Below are 16804 nucleotides of genomic sequence, written 5' to 3'. Positions count from 1 at the left end.
GTTGTTGATGGTAAAAGTCAGAAGAAAAAAAAAGATGGAAGAAGTGAAGTGAGAAGTAGACACTTCGGCTGTGAAACCAAAAACAAGGGGATGGATGCGGTGAAGCTATGGAGCCTATCCTCGCAGCCACTGAAGCACCTCTTCCGCGTTGCTTCGACCACCACCACCACCACTCTCAGACGACCATTTTCTCATTCTTCTTCGTATTCTAGAGTTGTCCTCCGCTGTTGCTCTTCCACCTCCACCACCACCACCACTCCTGCCAACGCCGCCAGAGCCGGCGGCCGCAACCGGCGCGCATCGACATCTTCCTCCACCTCCGATAAAGACGCTGTTCGAGCCATTCGTTTGAAGAAGGTAAGTTCTATCCAATGAAGCTCTGACTGATACTCTGAAACTTTAATGGCAGAATTCTGGGACATGAAGGAATTCAAATTCTGGGCTTGACATTTTACTTCTCGCTTTGAATTTCCATATGGGTTTCGTAGGTAGAAGAACTGAGGAGTAAAGGTTTGGAGCCATATGCTTATGGGTGGGAAAGGACTCACTCTGCTAATCAGCTGCAAGATATATACAAGGATTTAGCGGACGGTGAAGAGGCAAAAGGCGAGAAGGATGCTGTGTCCATCGCAGGAAGAATCGTGGCTCGCAGAGCGTTTGGAAAGCTTGCATTTTTGACACTGAGGGACGATTCCGGCACAATTCAGGTTAGGAAAGCTTGCATTGTTATAATATTCATGTCTTAACATTTTTGCAAATATTGATTGGCTATATCTCATAGGAATTGTTATTAGCACTCCAAAAATTTCATTCTACACTCCAAACGGAAAGAAAAATACACTTGTGAGGAGTGTAGAATGAGATTTTTGGAGTGCCAATAACACTTACCTATCTCATTCCTTGTTTCTTTTGAAAAAACGCACTTTGAATTACCGTTTAAGTGAAACGAAACGAGCACTTCGATAAGCTGTGAGTGAAGTTATGGACATTTGGCTTCAGCTTTATTGTGAAAAGGAACGGCTTGCAGACGAACAATTTGATCAGCTAAAGGCACTTGTTGATATTGGTGATATAGTTGGTGCTAGTGGATCTATCAAACGGACAGAGAAAGGTAACTTCTTTCATGTTTCTTGTTTATAAGTAGTTGCTAAGCTTCACTGATAGGAGAAATGGCTTCCATAATAAAACGAACAAATATTATACCTGAGTTATGGATAAGTTTCATGCTTGTCTAGAAAGAGGTTATATTTGCTTCAAGGTCCTGCAAAGAAAGCTAACAAAAATTCTTGGTTAATTCCTCAGGGGAGCTTTCGATATATGTGAATTCTTTTGCAATTCTTACCAAATCTCTACTCCCGCTGCCAGACAAGTATCATGGTCTAACAGATGTGGACAAGCGCTACCGTCAGCGGTGAGTTGATATTTTGTTTTTGTATATGTCTAGACATTATACAAAAGTCTTTGTTTCCTCCTGTATTTGATAAATAGATGTGAAAGTTTTGGTTTACTTACAGGTTTATAATTCTTTTTGTTTGTTGTGTCTTATTTTCCTATTAATATTTAGGTATGTAGATATGATTGCTAATCCTGAGGTAGCTGATGTATTCCGGAAAAGAGCAAAGGTAAATCGTTCTGCTTCTCTCCTTACCAGAAAACAATTAAAACCTACTAGATTTTTAGATGTTCCTTTGCATGTTTGATAATTTTAGAATTTATAATTCCATTATTGAAAATAATTTACTTGTTTGTCTTACTGATTAGATTATATCGGAGATACGGAAGGCAGTGGAGTCTGTTGGTTTCATTGAGGTTGAAACTCCAGTTCTGCAGGTTTTACAATTTCTCCCAGTCTCATATTTGTTTGGCGCTTTAGATGTTTGATTTGGTACTCATATCAGGCACGTATTAATTAAAAGCCTGGCTGAAAGTTTTTCCTTGTAAAATGGAACTGAACAACTTGAAGTGGAGTTCATCATGTGAACATAAAACTTTATATTTTAACAGTATTTTTTAGATGACAATTGACCGTTGGCTGTTTAGTCATTGACTTATTTGTACAGTTAAGAGAGAAATTGCAACTGCATGTAGAGAAATAAATAAATAGTGCAAATCCAAATTGGTCACTGATTAACGTGTTTACATATTCATATCAGTTGGTAATGGTTATGCAAGAAATTGTTGCCTGGAGTGATTTTGACAAGTTAAAGAAATACTATTTAATTCCTGGAATATATAATTCTGATTATTTTTATGAATTTATTTTAATGTCATGTACCTGGAACGTGGTTTTTAATTGATTTGATAAACTAGGGAGCAGCTGGTGGAGCGGAAGCTAGGCCATTTGTAACACACCATAATTCACTTGGAAGGGACCTGTATTTGAGAATAGCAACCGAGCTCCACTTAAAGAGAATGCTGGTGAGGACTTTGCATTTGTTAAGAATGCGAATGATTACTGGTTCACAGGAACACTGTAAAAGCTTGGTTTAAGTTTCATACAGTAGCAAATGAATGATCACAGTATATTTCATTTCTATATACTTCTGACCATATATTACACTTTTTACCAAAAAAAAAAAAAGACCATATATTACACTTGAATTAGATATTGAAAAGGATCTTTCTATGGATGACAGGTTGGTGGGTTTGAAAAAGTGTATGAGATTGGTCGAATATTCAGGAATGAAGGCATTTCAACTCGTCATAATCCTGAATTTACCACAATAGAGGTAAATTAATTATTACTGTCTATTTCAACTCGTCTGAATATACTTTACCAAATTAGCGTGACTAGGTGTAGGCTATTATATATTTAACTTTCTTAGTTTTATCAAGTGAAGCTCTGATCATTATTGGTATTAGTCTGATCTTAGATGTATGAGGCATATTCAGACTATGAAAGCATGATGAACATGGCAGAGGAAATTGTTACACAATGTGCGCTTGCAGTTCATGGGACTCTCACTGTTGATTATCAGGTAAATGCAACTTCACCCAACTTGTGATGGGATTTCTCTGCAGTTCACATTTCTGTGAAAAGCAAGTTGAAAATTACGTGTGCTTATTAGTTAATATATGATATTGAGTTGCTTTTAATGCATTGTAACTGTTATCATATTCTATGCAGGGGGCGGAGATACATCTTGAGCGGCCTTGGAGGAGGGAAACCATGCACAATCTTGTAAAAGAATCCACTGGGATTGATTTTGGTGAGTTGAGCAATGATCTTAAAGTGGCTAAAGAAGTTACTTTGAAAACCCTCGGAGTTGACCTTGATCACAAAGACAAAGTTTCTATTGAAGCATGCACATCTACTGGCCACCTTCTTAATGAGGTTGATCTCAATCTTCAGTCCATAATTCTTGATCTTGGTTTTATATGTGGATAGACTTATTAGTTTGCTGAGTTATCCATCTGATGGGAGGCTGTTGATATGAACATAACAGATTCCAGTGATGAAAATCAGAAACTCTTAAAGTGTGGATTTATTATTGTTATATTTTGGTTCTAGGTTGTCTCTTTTTTTCTGGTCCTAATAATTCAATTGTCCAGGTTTTTGAGTTTGCTGTAGAACCAAAGCTTCTGCAACCCACATTTGTTTTAGACTATCCTATTGAGATATCTCCTCTGGCCAAGCCACACCGAAGGTATTACACGAACCATGTTGGTTTACATAATACTTGCAATTTGACATTTTTACATGTCACCTTACTCCTGAGTACTTCCAAATTAGAAATGCAGGGTTGACTGAGAGATTTGAGCTTTTCATCTGTGGTCGTGAGCTGGCCAATGCTTTCTCTGAACTAACTGATCCTATGGATCAGGTAATCATGAACCACTGATTGTCTATTTTCACTGCCAATTGTTGTATAGTTCCCTATGTTAGTTTCTATCACAAAGCATAGAGAAGTTATGATTGGTGATAAATTTTGGCAGAGAGGACGGTTGGAAGAGCAAGTGAGGCAGCACAATGAGAAGAAAGCAGCAGGTACTTCCGAAACAGATGGTGCAGATGATAAAGGAAAGGAAAATGATGACTTGTATGAGGTGACTGTTGATGATGATTTCCTTACAGCTTTGGAATACGGGATGCCTCCAGCTTCAGGAATGGTACGGTCATTATCCTTCCTTCTGCATCTTTGTAATTTGGGAGAAAAACATAGGAAAACTAATGGGTAGAAGTTGTATATATTTTCAGGGACTTGGAATTGACAGGCTGGTCATGCTTTTAACAAACTCGGCGAGCATTAGAGATGTAATTGCTTTCCCGGTTCTTAAAGTTCATCAATAAGAAGGTCTGAGGCAGCAGGAGGCCCTAGGAATAGGATGAGTTATAATATTGAGTTCAAACTGCAACCGGCTTTATTTTTCATTCATCTATTTCTACTGATGCCCAGTTTAACGGGCAACGGATCAGTCGGTTTGTTACTTGTGGTTCCGCCATTTGATGCTGGAGTTTGGCAGAAGGAGATTACTTGTTGGAAAATTACTGATAACGAAGGTGTAGTTATTAACTTCGAAATATATTTTGGAGTAAGATTCTCTCATTTCCTATTTTCATCCACTTTTCTCTCATCCGCTCATATATTGTTTTTTGTTTCTATAAAAAAAATCAATATAAAATGTTGACGTGCCTAAACCGTAACCGTTCAAATGGGAGGGAAGGGAATGGGAGAGAGATTAGAAGGGAAAAGAATAATCTTTCATATATTTTAGGTGGTCTTGTTTTGTTCATATGATGTACGGATCCGACCATATGAGGGTGCGTCGGTATCATCTCTCTCTCTCTCTTGAAAAAAAACAAAAAAAAAAAGGGCGGAGATTTCTTTCTTTATTAATTTATTTATGAGGAAAAGAGAGCCAAATTCGTAAAAAAACAGAGTGACTAGCGAGCAGTGATATGAGAATACAACTGCACAATACGAATAATGGCGATTAGAATGTGACAGCATAATTTCAAAGTTCAATCCTGGGCTGGTCTGATGTCCCCAAATATTAAATTCCATATATTATATTATGGGTTTGCATGCATGCATGCATGGACCATACATCTACGAATTATTAATTTAATCACGTGCATGCATGTTACCAATATTCCTTCATTAATCAATAAGATCTAACCACCAGAAAAAAAAGAAGAAAGGATTAAGGACAATATTCAAGTACGTGTATAAGTTATATCTAAGCATGCCCGATGACTGACGAATCTGAACGGAACTATCAATTGTTCTTTTTCTTCTTTTATTTATTTATTAATAACGAAAAAAAAATTACATCTGTTGAGTGGAGATAAAGCTTTCTTTGTTATTGTAAATAATTCAATCATATCTAATATCATAATTAGTGATTATTCTTTCAAATAAAGGAAAACTAATGAAAAAGGCTTGAAAACTTTGAGTTTTAATGATAAGGAAAAAATAAAGGGTAAAGTGAATAGTATCAAGATTGACTTTTTAGTGTAAAAATGTGATTTTTTGTTAAAGCGAACAATACCGGGTGCTTTTCGTTAAAGTTCCCTTAATTATATCTATATTGGATTTGTTGTTTCTCTTATATCACTTTGTTATGTAACCCTGATATTATATATAAAGAATTGATCCTAGCCTAGCCTTTTATTTGAGATTACGAGACTCGGGTGATTGATTATTTGTATTCATAAAATTAACAATTGCAGGCATGAATCCTAACAACACACATAAATAAATACACTAATTTTCTACATAACTATAAGCTTGCCTAATTAAAAAAAATAAAATACAATTTGGCATGCCATTCCCACTTGAGAGCATATATTATAAGAGAGAATGATACAAAATATAAGACTACTATTTGCCTGCCTGACTGATGGTTGGTACTTGCTACTTGGTAATTGGTAATCAAGGGAAAGAACAGAAGCTTTTAGATTTGGATTTGGATTTTGAGATAGGGTTGTTGTTGGGTGCATTCCTTTCCAGCTAATTAAAAGCTTTCCCTTTCCCTTTGCTTTGTTTTTGTTCTTTTTTGTATTTGTTCTTTCCTTCTTTCTTTCTTTCTAAACGGGTAGACTTTGCTCTCTCATTACATTTTCTGCTTCTTCTCAACATTGTCCATGATGTTCATCATGTACAAGACGGAGGAGGTGGAAGTGGAACCCTGAAAGATCAGGGTATCATCGTAATTTCAGTCTCCATAGACATAATTGCTGCTTTCTTTCTGTTCCCTCCCTCTACTTTATAATTTATAAAAGGGAATCCCATTCCGACAATCATAGGCAGCAGGCAGTAGGCAGCAGGCAGTAGGCAGTAGGCAATAAGCAAGCCTCATTTTGTATGCTTTACTTTTTAGGTTGGTTTGTTTGAGAGTCTTCTCCTTCTGCTGGGAGGAGTTGGAATCCAACTTCACAGGCCTTCATTTGTAACATTGTTTGAGAATTGAGACTGGAACTGCAAAATGAGATAATTTGGAACGCAGGCAGGCAGGCACATAGATAGATAGATAGATAGATAGATAGATAGATAGATAGATAAATAGATAATATATATATATATTTATATTTGATGAGGTTTGTGTTTTGCAAGATTCATTGTCCTCCCTTGATTTGCTTTTGCAAGCCTAATTCCCCTCACATATACACTCCTGGACCACTCGAATTACAGAATGCCCCAACTCCACCTCCACCTCCACCTTTGCCTAATTCAAAACTTGCATCAGTTCCTGAGACATCTGATCACTTGGTTGATGAAGAAATCATCAAGGAGGAAAAGTTATTAGGTAATGCGAATCCACAACCATCTACTGCTCAGCCTTGTCTCAAAAGTAGTCTCCGAAAACCCAATTCGGACTCCAGTGCTCCAAAACAGGAGGAGCTAAAGAAGACAGTGCAGTGGACAGACATTTTAGGGAAGCAGCTTGTTGACATCAGGGAATTTCAGTGCAGGTACGTGGTCTTTACTCTCTCTCTCTCTCTCTCTCTCTCTCTCTCTCTCTCTCTACCATGCTACTTCATTATTGTACTCCAATTATGCTGCGTTTAGTTTTTCCTTGGGTGGAATTCTTTGATTGACTGTCCAAGATTGATAGCTTCCAATTTCTGAAAATATTTAGAAAATCCTACATCAGAATTCACACATGATGCTTGATCTTGATTTTCCTTGTGAATGTTAAGCAGGTCAGATAACATCATAAACTACTGTATCTGAAAAGAGAGAAATTTCTACGAATTCTGGTTGGATAATTTGGATCGTTTCTCCTTTTTGGTCCAAGTGTAGCATTCATGTGAAAGTTGAAACCAAACATGTGCATTCAGTAATGTATTTTATCTATAATACAACACAGTATGGATTACCACGCTCAATATGCAATGCGCAAGTTTGCATGCCTCAGTTTTTACATCCCCTTGAAATACCGATTCTTTTCTGTTTTTCATCTTATTATGCTTACTAATGTCTTTCAAATTTGGTTTTGGTTTCTCACCTAATCACTGCGTCATTTGTGTTTCTTCAATAGTGAACTAGAAGATACAGACAATGAAAACGAGAACAGAAGACGCTGTGTTTGCGTTATTTTATGAAACTTCTCGATCAGCGTCCGCTCTGCAAATTCCTAAGGAAATCACAGCAATTCCAGGAGAGAAAGAAAGGAAAATTCATGTTCATGCGATGGGTCTAAAATTGAACGGCACTCAGGTGTTTGAAATTCAGTTTTAGTCCATTTCACGTTACCAAAATTACAACGGAGCTGCAGCTCTCACAGGACTGTTTTATGCACTCAAGATAGTCACTTTTCGTTTATGAGAATTTTATCAACATTGCATTCTTTTGATTATGAAACTTCTCACAAGTTCAGACACAGGATCGGCGACGGACCAATCATCCATTCATGCGCAGCCTTTACTTTGTAATCTCCGGGGCAACATAGATCCAGGGGCCAGAAACACCATATTTATATTTGATAAAGTTGTTTTTTCATTTAGATGCTTAATTCTTCGGCGGAGGTGCCCAAAAAATGATCAAGACGCAATAACATTTGCAAACACAAAATCAATTGACACTCCTGTCATTAGATGAAATTTATGTATACGAAACTTTTTGTTACCCTCTTAAGTTTCTTTCTATCTTCAATTCTTGCAAATTACAAACAGAAGATTCTCATCAGAGAAAAAGATTGAAGTAAGCAAGAATAGAGAAAAAATATCTTCCAAACTCATTCAAAACTAATGCCATGAACGAATTGATACTAGCGAAACTGATCTGTCTGAATAACGAGATGGCTGATGGCTCAATCAATCCCTTCGTTGACTTGCCGTTAAGCTCAAATGCAGACCAGCTCAAGTCCTTTTAGCTTTTGAAGTAGCTCATTGCTCTATTTCTTGTCGAAAATGCCAAATATAGATTTTATGGCGTTGATGGCATTTTCGTTGATGAATGATTCGTCAAATCTTTTCAATAGAGGATCAAAAGCCTCAGATTTTCTTAAATTCTCTAGGTCAGGATCAGTCCGAATTCTCTGTTGACAGTAAAAGTAATAAATTCCATGAGAAGCTCTAGGAAATAAACCATGGTATTCTCAAATATAGGTACGTTACCTTGAAGTCTTCAAATCCAGCTTTCAGGGCATCCTCAAGTGCAGAGATCCCAGCTTGTATCTATATAAAGAATTACAATATAAACAAATCAGTTAGTTGATCACAACATTGATTACAAAAGAGAGAATCCTTCACAATTTATTTAACCCGACAACAACGTCAGCTGTAGAAGGATAAATCAAAATCTAGGTAAAATGGCCAAACCTTTGAACGCCAAAACCAAGGGAAATGTTGAAACCGAAGCACAAATTAATCGTAATGACAGTATTCTTATTGGAAATACCTGATTAAGCTTAGAATAACAACAAGCAACATTGTAACTTGCCACTGAAGCTTCATCTAACTCAGGTTTTGATCCTAGCACAGATTCAAACCTCTCCAATGCTTCCTCATATTTCCCGCCCCTTTTTCGACCAATAAAAGGACAACGGAAAAGAATGTTGTAAGTGAGATCAATCTCCGGTTATCTGAAGTTTAGACTTCATCCGAGGTCATAATGAAGAAAAAACTTGGCTAAATGGAAGCAAACTGAACCTTTTAACTATCCTTATAAAAGAAAGATGAAGAAGGAGAGAACATGCAATAAATATAAGATCAAGCTGCATACTTATAAAGCTGGAGGCCTTGTCGAAGTTCACTTTCTCTCTGCGCCTTTTGTTCCTTTTTCCTCAGGTAGTTTTGCATCTGAAGTCATTTTACGTACAAACATATAGAGACAACATTGGAGGCCATTTTTAGAAATATCTTCTTAAACAAGAAGAAACAAGTCAGCATTATTTGTGTTCGCAACTGGAACAATGATTCACTTACTTGGATATCCCTCAATTTTCCGCTAATTACACCAGAATTCCTCTCAGCTCTGATAATCTCCTTTTCTGTTAATTCACCTGAAGTATCTAAATTGCCTGGAAAGAAACAAAATTTCCGAAAACCTCAGACAATGTTACAAAAGATTGATTTAAGAGGTAGGAGCTTTGGACTTGAATGAATTATGAGTATTTTAGTCACGATAACAAGTACAAACAAGGCAGATAGAATGAGCTAACCGTATCTCTTCTGCATTCGCATGAGAAGTGGACCGATCCTCTGGCGAATGGTGTACATTGTCCTCCCATACTCGGCAGCAGGCCATATTTCATCCCCAAAAACTGCACTGCATGGATAGAACTCTTTGATCACATTGCCAACACAGACACTCATCGGTCTTTTTTCGCATATCCATAAATAACTCATCAAAAGCGCAAAAAGAAAAATTTATGCATGTGCCAAACTACGATTGGTTTAAGAACAATATGTAAAAGTCATGATATTCCTTAACCTTAAAAATCATAAATACAATGCTACAAACAATTAGAAGGGACACTAACTAGAACGTATTATACGAGTTTAGTCACAAATAGAACTGGAATGACACTAAATCGACAATTGATATCGTATAAAAACCACAGTTTAGTGTCCCTCTATTTATATTATTGTCCCTCGGATTCCATTTCAATTAAAAGCTTGTAACCAATTTCATTTGAGCATATATATTGCCGGATAAACTTTCAGAAATATGCAAAGTAAGAGACATGCTGTTCAACAATCATACAAATAAAGCCACCGAAATTAGAAGGGGAAGAAAGGATTAGATAACAACCTTGTGGCAACAACTTTATCGCCAACGGTGAACTTGCCAGTTTTGTCAGCAGATCCACCGGGCGCAATGGCATCAATGTAAGTTCCGCCGTCTCGGCCCTTGGAGAATTTCAGCCCGTAAGGCTGCACCACTTCCACCTCATACTCTTCATATGCTTCTGGTTTTCCTTTTCCCTCTCCTCCTCCTTCACTTCCACTCTCTGCTGGTTTCGACTCAGTTTCCGATGCTTTTACGACAAAAAAAGACAGTCTTACTAAATGGGTGTTGAGAAAACAGCTTGAAGTGCTCAGACCAGAGAAATTCTTGGTCGGAGAAAACAGAAGTGGGTGGTGGTTCTGCTGCTTGGTCAAAGCACTTCTTGGTGGCAATGGCGGTGAAGAACAGAGAGACAGGTGACTTGTTGAAGCCAAAGACATTGTCTTCTGTTTTTGTTTAAGCTGAAATTAAAGTAAAGGAGAAGAAGATGAAGATGTTGGAGTTGCTGAAGGGATGTGGGATGGAAATTCCATTTGTTTGGTCTCAAAGAAAAAGGTTTTGGATTACAACGAGTACATGACTAGTGGCTCTAATAGGCTCGTCTTCAGTTCAAGGGTCTCATGACACGTGTTACTTTTATGGGTGGTTGCCAAGGAAATTTAATGGTACGACTTCAGTGTTACTGCACAAACAGAGTAGTTGTGTTACGTAGCATGTAATTTTAATTGTGAATACAATCGATTGCAAACTTTCAATTAAAAAAATAAAACTGTGAAACGCTACGTAAATTACAGTTTAGTGTCGTTGAGATTATGTTTATATTACAACATAACTCCAAACATATTAATAAAAAATGGTTCAAACCTTTGAATCCAATGAAACATTAACATGTCTTATAATTTCATAAGACAGCATCTTATTAGTATTAGAATAGCTATAATTAACGAAAAATCATCGATTAATGGGATTTATTAAAGAGATTTATTATATGCACTCCAAAATTCTTATTTTACACTCCAAATTTTCTATATTTAGAAAAAGAATACATTTATAAGAAGTGCAAAATAAAACTTTTATAGTGCCATTAACAATTTTCTTATTAAATACTAAACAGTAACAAGATGTTTCTGAACGAATACTAATAGACAACAAAAACACAGATGAAGCACGTTGGCAGTAATAATCTATAGGTGTAAGATACACATTGCTCCATCTTCCACTTCCAACCATGGTACAGTTTCCCCATAGCTCAAACAGCTCTACATCTTCATCTTCACATATTCCTTTTTATTCCTACGCAAAAACAAACGGGACAAAAACGAATCTGCTAATCTACAAGCATATCGATCTGGTGTGATGCTGCGAGATTTGCTCTGACATTGTCAAAACCTGTTGAGGGAGAAAACACAAAGATTAAGACTCAATTTCCATCTACATCTGTTCAAAACGAAAACCATTAAGCACTATATAAAGCTTTTCTTCACCTGCTTATTACAGATTTACAGGAACTCTCTGAACGAATTAAAACCTACAACGTGGAAGAAAGAAAATCGTATGAGCTCGAATGCCGTGTCAAAGGAGTGAAAATGGGTTAAGCTTGAATGCTATGTCAAAGAAGAAGATATTGCAGCAATTTACCAATAGTTTATTTCTTCAAAATGTTGCTAGAGAGGATTTTCTTCCCATAAGGACTGGTTCGAAGAACAGGCATGTGAGGTTTTATTGCATCCACCAACTTAGAATGAAGGATTCCCTGCTCAAACAGCAAAGAGAATTTCAGAAGGACAAGCATAGAAAAACCTCATCGTTGCCCCGATGAAAAATAACTTAGAAAATTAATTCGATCACTTCACTTCATATATTTTGTTGTTAAATGCAAATCTCTTTCGTAAAGGAACACGAATTTCATTTAAACCACAAGATAGAATGTAAGATGGACTATAATACTTACTTTTGACTGACTAAGCGCTGCTTGGACAACATAATTTCCATAAGGGTCTTGCATGACTTGATCCAAGCGCGGATTTTCTATCAGCTCCTGGATAATGCGTATGCGCCGCTCTTCACATGCATATTTCAGGCTTTTCTCAACCACATTACTGCTATACTTCTGCACAGACAAATCCCCATAATTACCCTCCAACTGGTCAAGAATATCTAAAGTTGCCCACGGAAGCTGAAGTTCAAAGACAAATTGCACAACATAGTTCCTGCAAACAGAAAATGACGCAAATATCATGCCATGCTATTAATGTATTAAATCAAGGACGTTGAAAAGAAAGGGGAGAAAATAGAGTACCCAAATGGATCTTGAGAAAGGATTAGTGCATTTGAAGTAATCTTGCAGATTAATCGGTTTCTTTGTTCAGCATCCGAATGGCTAAGGCATTTTTGTAGCACACAACAACCATGGCGGTCAGTTGCAAGCTCTACACAGTTAGTAGTTGCAGCTACGAAAAGAAACTGCAAAATAAACCGTTGCCATCTTTCATTCCATGATACATGATTTAATGAATTTACTAACTGATTCATGTAGTAAGGTAATCTGAATTAAACCAAGCGACAACAGATAAGAAGATATACAAACAAGTTATCACGCTGCAACATTGCACAGAGATAGTAAACATCTCCACATCAGCAACATCCATGTACTCATAAACTTCAAAAATCATTCAATGTACTATATGTTTTACCTCACGATATTCACGTGTTAAATACTGTAAGCAGCGCTGTGCAACGTGATTTCCATTTGTGTTCTTTATCAACATCACTATCCCTGGCTTTAGCGATGAAACAACCATGGAAAACTGCTCTGGAGTTTTGAGGGTTTCAATAACCTTTTGAACAGCTCGAGTCCTGTGGTTGGGAAGAACCCCAATTTTATCATATCAAAATATAGAAAAAATGCAGCGGAGAGATTATAACTCGAACACATACACAAGCGAGCGAGTGCACACACCCACACACACACAGATATATATATATACATATATATATATATATATATATATATATATATATAAAGAGAGAGAGAGAGAGAGAGAGAGAGAGAGAGAGAGAGAGATAGAGAGAGAGGGCAAACCCATGCATATCACATGAAATCCTAACAAGTTCCCCTGGCTTTTTAGTGATTGAATGAAGAATTTGCATTTGCTGATCCTCATCACACACTTCAAGCAGCTTCTGGATGAGGTAATTCCCAAAAGGGTCTGTCATGAGCTCAACAATGTGATCAATGATCTCAAAGAAAATATTTTCGACATCTTTTGGGGTGCCTTCAGAAAACTTTCTTTGTAAGAAGCGGCAACCATGCTGGTCCTTAGCCATTAGATAAATTCTTCCAGTAATTTCATCCATGGAGTTATATTTCTGAGGCAATGTCTTCAGATCAGTATATTTCTGAGGTAGCACCTTCATATCTGTATTCTTAAGATGCATTAAACTAGGGAACATACCCCATGTGTTCAAACTATCCAATTGAAAGCATCCAGTATTTCGAGTAGATAAGGCATGCCGGAAATGACCATTCGAGACAACTTTGCCATTCTGGCTAATATGAGTAAGTGATTCATCTGTTCCAACAGCACCAAACTTCACAGCTTTTAGTGTGTTCATTCCCTGTGATCTTGTTAGAATCTTCTCAGGAAAACTCTGCTTTCCCACCTTGTCAAGAACTTGAACCCCGTTAAAATCTGTGTACGAAAGAGCAGGATTCGATTCGTGTGGACCCCTGGGAACCACATAATTGTTCCATATTCGCTCTTGATTAGATTGTTCAAGCCGATGAGAGATTGGCACCTCAAAATGGGGGTATCTAGGGTTTGGACGTGTGAGCTTGCTTGCGATAATCCCATTCCCTTGAACCAGATGCTGAGCTTCCAACCGCCGATCATGAAGCTGCTGCAAGTATACATATTGCTGCTGCATCCTATGGTATTGCTCCTCTTCCATGTTTCTCCAGCTAATTTGATTCTGTTGCGAATGTAGGTAAGGAATACGAGATTGTGCATCAAGACAGAATTGCTGCTGATGATCAGAAGTTAGAGGAAACTGCAGACCAGGAGCAGGCACATTAGAGAGGAACTGAAAACCTTCCACTGCATGAGCTAGAGGAACACCAGGAGATAAATTTTCAATAGGTTGTGAATAGGCAGCCTGCGGTTTCTTAAGCTCTTCAGAATTGAACTTTGACATGTTTGAACTTTCTTGGCCTGAGTTTGTCACATCAAACTCATAAAATCCACAAGGTATATTATTTGGTGCTTGGAAAGAGGGAACAACCATGACCGGCGTATCCATGCTCGAAACCTGCATCTTTAAGCTGTTTGGGATTTGTCCATCCATTGAAAAGTAGTTCTGCAAGGATTTACAATTTTCGACATGACTCCCAGCTTCCATATTCACTGCGCCATCGAAGCTCAGTCCTGCGAGTGCAGACGTTAAGGATTGATCATCGGGCAGATTTGTTACCTCTCGTTGAACCCTTTTCACCGGTGATTTCTGAATTTTCTTTGCCGAGTTCTTCCCCTCATCCAGCCTCCCATTGTTATGGAGTTTGTCACTCAATGGTCCTTTGCAGGAGTTCACACAGATGGGAGACAATGACGCATTCTTTGTTCCAGATTCCTCAGAATGTGTGTTCCCAGAAGTAGCATTTGGTATCTCGCCCAGAAGCTTTTCAAATTCATCAAACTCTAGTTCAGTTCTTCCTTCTTCCATGTCGTATTCGCAGTCCGTTTAACAAATTCACTCTGCCACACAGAGCAAGCACTAGCAGGCAAGCAAACTCCCAAGATAAACCCTTCAATCCAGCAAGAATTTACATATTACAACTCAAAATAAACACAAATGACATTATTAAAAAAATCAATAAGTACAAAACCAACACACTTAAAACTATCAATTTCAAGACATAATCCTACAATATTTATGCAAAATAACCCACATTTTATAAACACAAACCGCACCAGAATTCCAAATTGAAATGACGAAACAATTCAATCTGATAAAATTCCTCCTCCTAGAGAAATTGATCATTAAAATACACCAGTTTTATAACTTTTTATTTTTATTTTAATTGTTTTTTAAATAAGGACTACATTCCATTGGACAAAAAAAAAAAAAAAACCGATCAATCAAGGCCGTTATGTCAGCTCTCAGTCCAGAAACAGAGTCCACACAGCGCATGAAAACGATGAGGATCATCACATATTTTCTACTAAAAAATTAATTTAATAGAAAAAATAATTTTCTCGATTCTTACGTGCAAAACAAAGAAAATGGATGATCAATCCGATTGCTTTGAATTGTTCCCATCAAATAAAAAGGAGAAAGAAACATACCCGAATACCCGAATTCGATAGCTGATCGAATGTGGGTTTTAGCTGATCAAATGTGAGAAAACCCAGATGATCCTGATCATCAAGACGCTAAATTTATAATTCAGAATCACAAGAATATCACAACTTCACAATCAATACATCAAAAATAGAAAAAGGCAGGAATATCAGGTGCGGGTGAACATAACAAAAGAACAATGCAGAAGAAACGGAACCCAATAAAGTAATGCAAGCAAAAGAAGAAAGGAGAGAGAGAGAGACGTACGGGGGAGAAGGGAGAAACAAAGGGCAATGAGGGTGGCGGTGGAGAATCGGAGTGAGAGAGAAAACAGAGGCATGTACAGAGAGTGTTGGGCAGAGAAATGGAGAAGAGAAAGAGGGTGTTTTGGGTAAATTAAAAGAAAAGGGAGTGCAAAGGGAGTGACAGTGTGTGTGTGTTAATAATAAGTGTTGTTGGTCTTGGTGAGGTGAGAGAGGAATTGAAGAATGGAGAGGAGAGGAGAGGAGTGAGAGAGAATGAGGCGGCGTCAAGGAGAAGGAGAGAAGTTCTCAATACTCCGAAAGAGAAAAAAAGGAGAAAGAGATGGCCATTTGGCAACACCACCACCCACTCCAATCCCCATATTTGCCATTTTCATGCATGAATTGGACGAAAATTAGAAAAATGGGAAATGTGGGAATGGAACGCTTCTTATTCTTGTTTGGTTTTTGGTACGTTATATCCCACGTTACATGTTCTATACATCATCTCATCTGCCCTCCTCTCTAGCCTCTCTCGCTCACTTTTTGTGTGTGTAATATGCTCATTATATTGGCTTCCTTTTTCTTCTTGCATGAAAAACACTATAAGACTTTAAAGACTTGATCGTCTTTTAATTCTCGCATTTTAATGCCATTCTAGTACACTTGAAAGGAGATTTGAATTTGAGTTTAAGAGGATAAACACATTGGTTTGATCAATTCACATATGTTGTTGCTATGTTGTTACCTTGTTCAACGTTTACAATTATCTATTAAAAACTACAAAGTGAAACATAAAAGCAAAATAAAAACCTCGTAGTTGTTGAAGTGGGCTATCCCACACCATTTCATTTTCATCCACGATCCTAAGAGTAAAAGATTGTGCATGAGTGAAAACATATAGAAAGGGTATCTTTCTCTTGCTGTGTAAACTCGTTACCCAATTTTGTACATTTCTCCAAATATTATACATTATGAATTGGTAATGAATGCCATACCCGTACGTACCTTATTGCCTTAGCTTTTTGTTCAATTAAGGAAAAGGGA

General features: G+C 37.4%; 4 protein-coding genes across 8 annotated transcripts; 2 read left to right on the top strand and 2 right to left on the bottom strand.

Moving 5' to 3' along the window:
• Window positions 1-29: 29 nt before the first annotated feature.
• LOC126591616 (lysine--tRNA ligase, chloroplastic/mitochondrial-like) lies at window positions 30-4560 on the top strand. The gene is made up of 14 exons (XM_050257375.1): window positions 30-357; window positions 489-707; window positions 1000-1111; window positions 1303-1411; window positions 1565-1622; window positions 1762-1830; window positions 2311-2418; window positions 2637-2729; window positions 2874-2978; window positions 3128-3334; window positions 3553-3647; window positions 3734-3824; window positions 3937-4110; window positions 4199-4560. Exons 1-14 carry the CDS (start codon window positions 91-93, stop codon window positions 4289-4291), a joined length of 1800 nt encoding a protein of 599 aa, XP_050113332.1. The 5' UTR covers window positions 30-90; the 3' UTR covers window positions 4292-4560.
• Window positions 4561-5804: 1244 nt separating this feature from the next.
• On the top strand, window positions 5805-8072 carry LOC126591017 (uncharacterized). 2 transcript variants are annotated; one of them, XM_050256544.1, is made up of 2 exons: window positions 5805-6916; window positions 7148-7333. In XM_050256544.1, exons 1-2 carry the CDS (start codon window positions 6537-6539, stop codon window positions 7176-7178), a joined length of 411 nt encoding a protein of 136 aa, XP_050112501.1. In that variant the 5' UTR covers window positions 5805-6536; the 3' UTR covers window positions 7179-7333. The 2 variants fall into 2 exon arrangements, with proteins under 2 accessions (XP_050112501.1, XP_050112500.1); XM_050256543.1 differs by lacking the exon at window positions 7148-7333 and adding an exon at window positions 7486-8072 and having other exon boundaries at window positions 5819-6916.
• LOC126591016 (protein MET1, chloroplastic-like) lies at window positions 8004-10746 on the bottom strand. Its single transcript, XM_050256542.1, has 7 exons — window positions 10203-10746; window positions 9610-9716; window positions 9374-9468; window positions 9171-9247; window positions 8847-8967; window positions 8564-8623; window positions 8004-8484 (listed from the first exon to the last, which is right to left on the bottom strand). The coding sequence occupies exons 1-7, from the start codon at window positions 10616-10618 to the stop codon at window positions 8341-8343; spliced, it is 1020 nt and encodes a 339-aa protein (XP_050112499.1). The 5' UTR covers window positions 10619-10746; the 3' UTR covers window positions 8004-8340.
• A 390-nt stretch (window positions 10747-11136) lies between these two features.
• Window positions 11137-16211, bottom strand: LOC126588199 (pumilio homolog 12-like). Of its 4 annotated transcripts, none has more exons than XM_050253268.1 (9): window positions 15783-16211; window positions 15521-15607; window positions 13261-14979; window positions 12872-13034; window positions 12478-12641; window positions 12130-12388; window positions 11817-11931; window positions 11663-11706; window positions 11137-11567 (listed from the first exon to the last, which is right to left on the bottom strand). In XM_050253268.1, the coding sequence occupies exons 3-7, from the start codon at window positions 14895-14897 to the stop codon at window positions 11824-11826; spliced, it is 2331 nt and encodes a 776-aa protein (XP_050109225.1). In that variant the 5' UTR covers window positions 14898-14979; window positions 15521-15607; window positions 15783-16211; the 3' UTR covers window positions 11137-11567; window positions 11663-11706; window positions 11817-11823. The 4 variants fall into 4 exon arrangements, with proteins under 4 accessions (XP_050109225.1, XP_050109224.1, XP_050109227.1 ...); XM_050253267.1 differs by having other exon boundaries at window positions 15521-15592; XM_050253270.1 differs by having other exon boundaries at window positions 15529-15592.
• Between the last annotated feature and the right edge of the window lie 593 nt (window positions 16212-16804).

The sequence above is a fragment of the Malus sylvestris genome, chromosome 11 (assembly GCF_916048215.2).
Source record: "Malus sylvestris chromosome 11, drMalSylv7.2, whole genome shotgun sequence".
Classification (NCBI taxonomy): Eukaryota; Viridiplantae; Streptophyta; class Magnoliopsida; order Rosales; family Rosaceae; genus Malus; species Malus sylvestris.
Note: the sequence above shows the minus strand (reverse complement) of the source record. Positions and strands in the feature narration are given on the sequence as shown.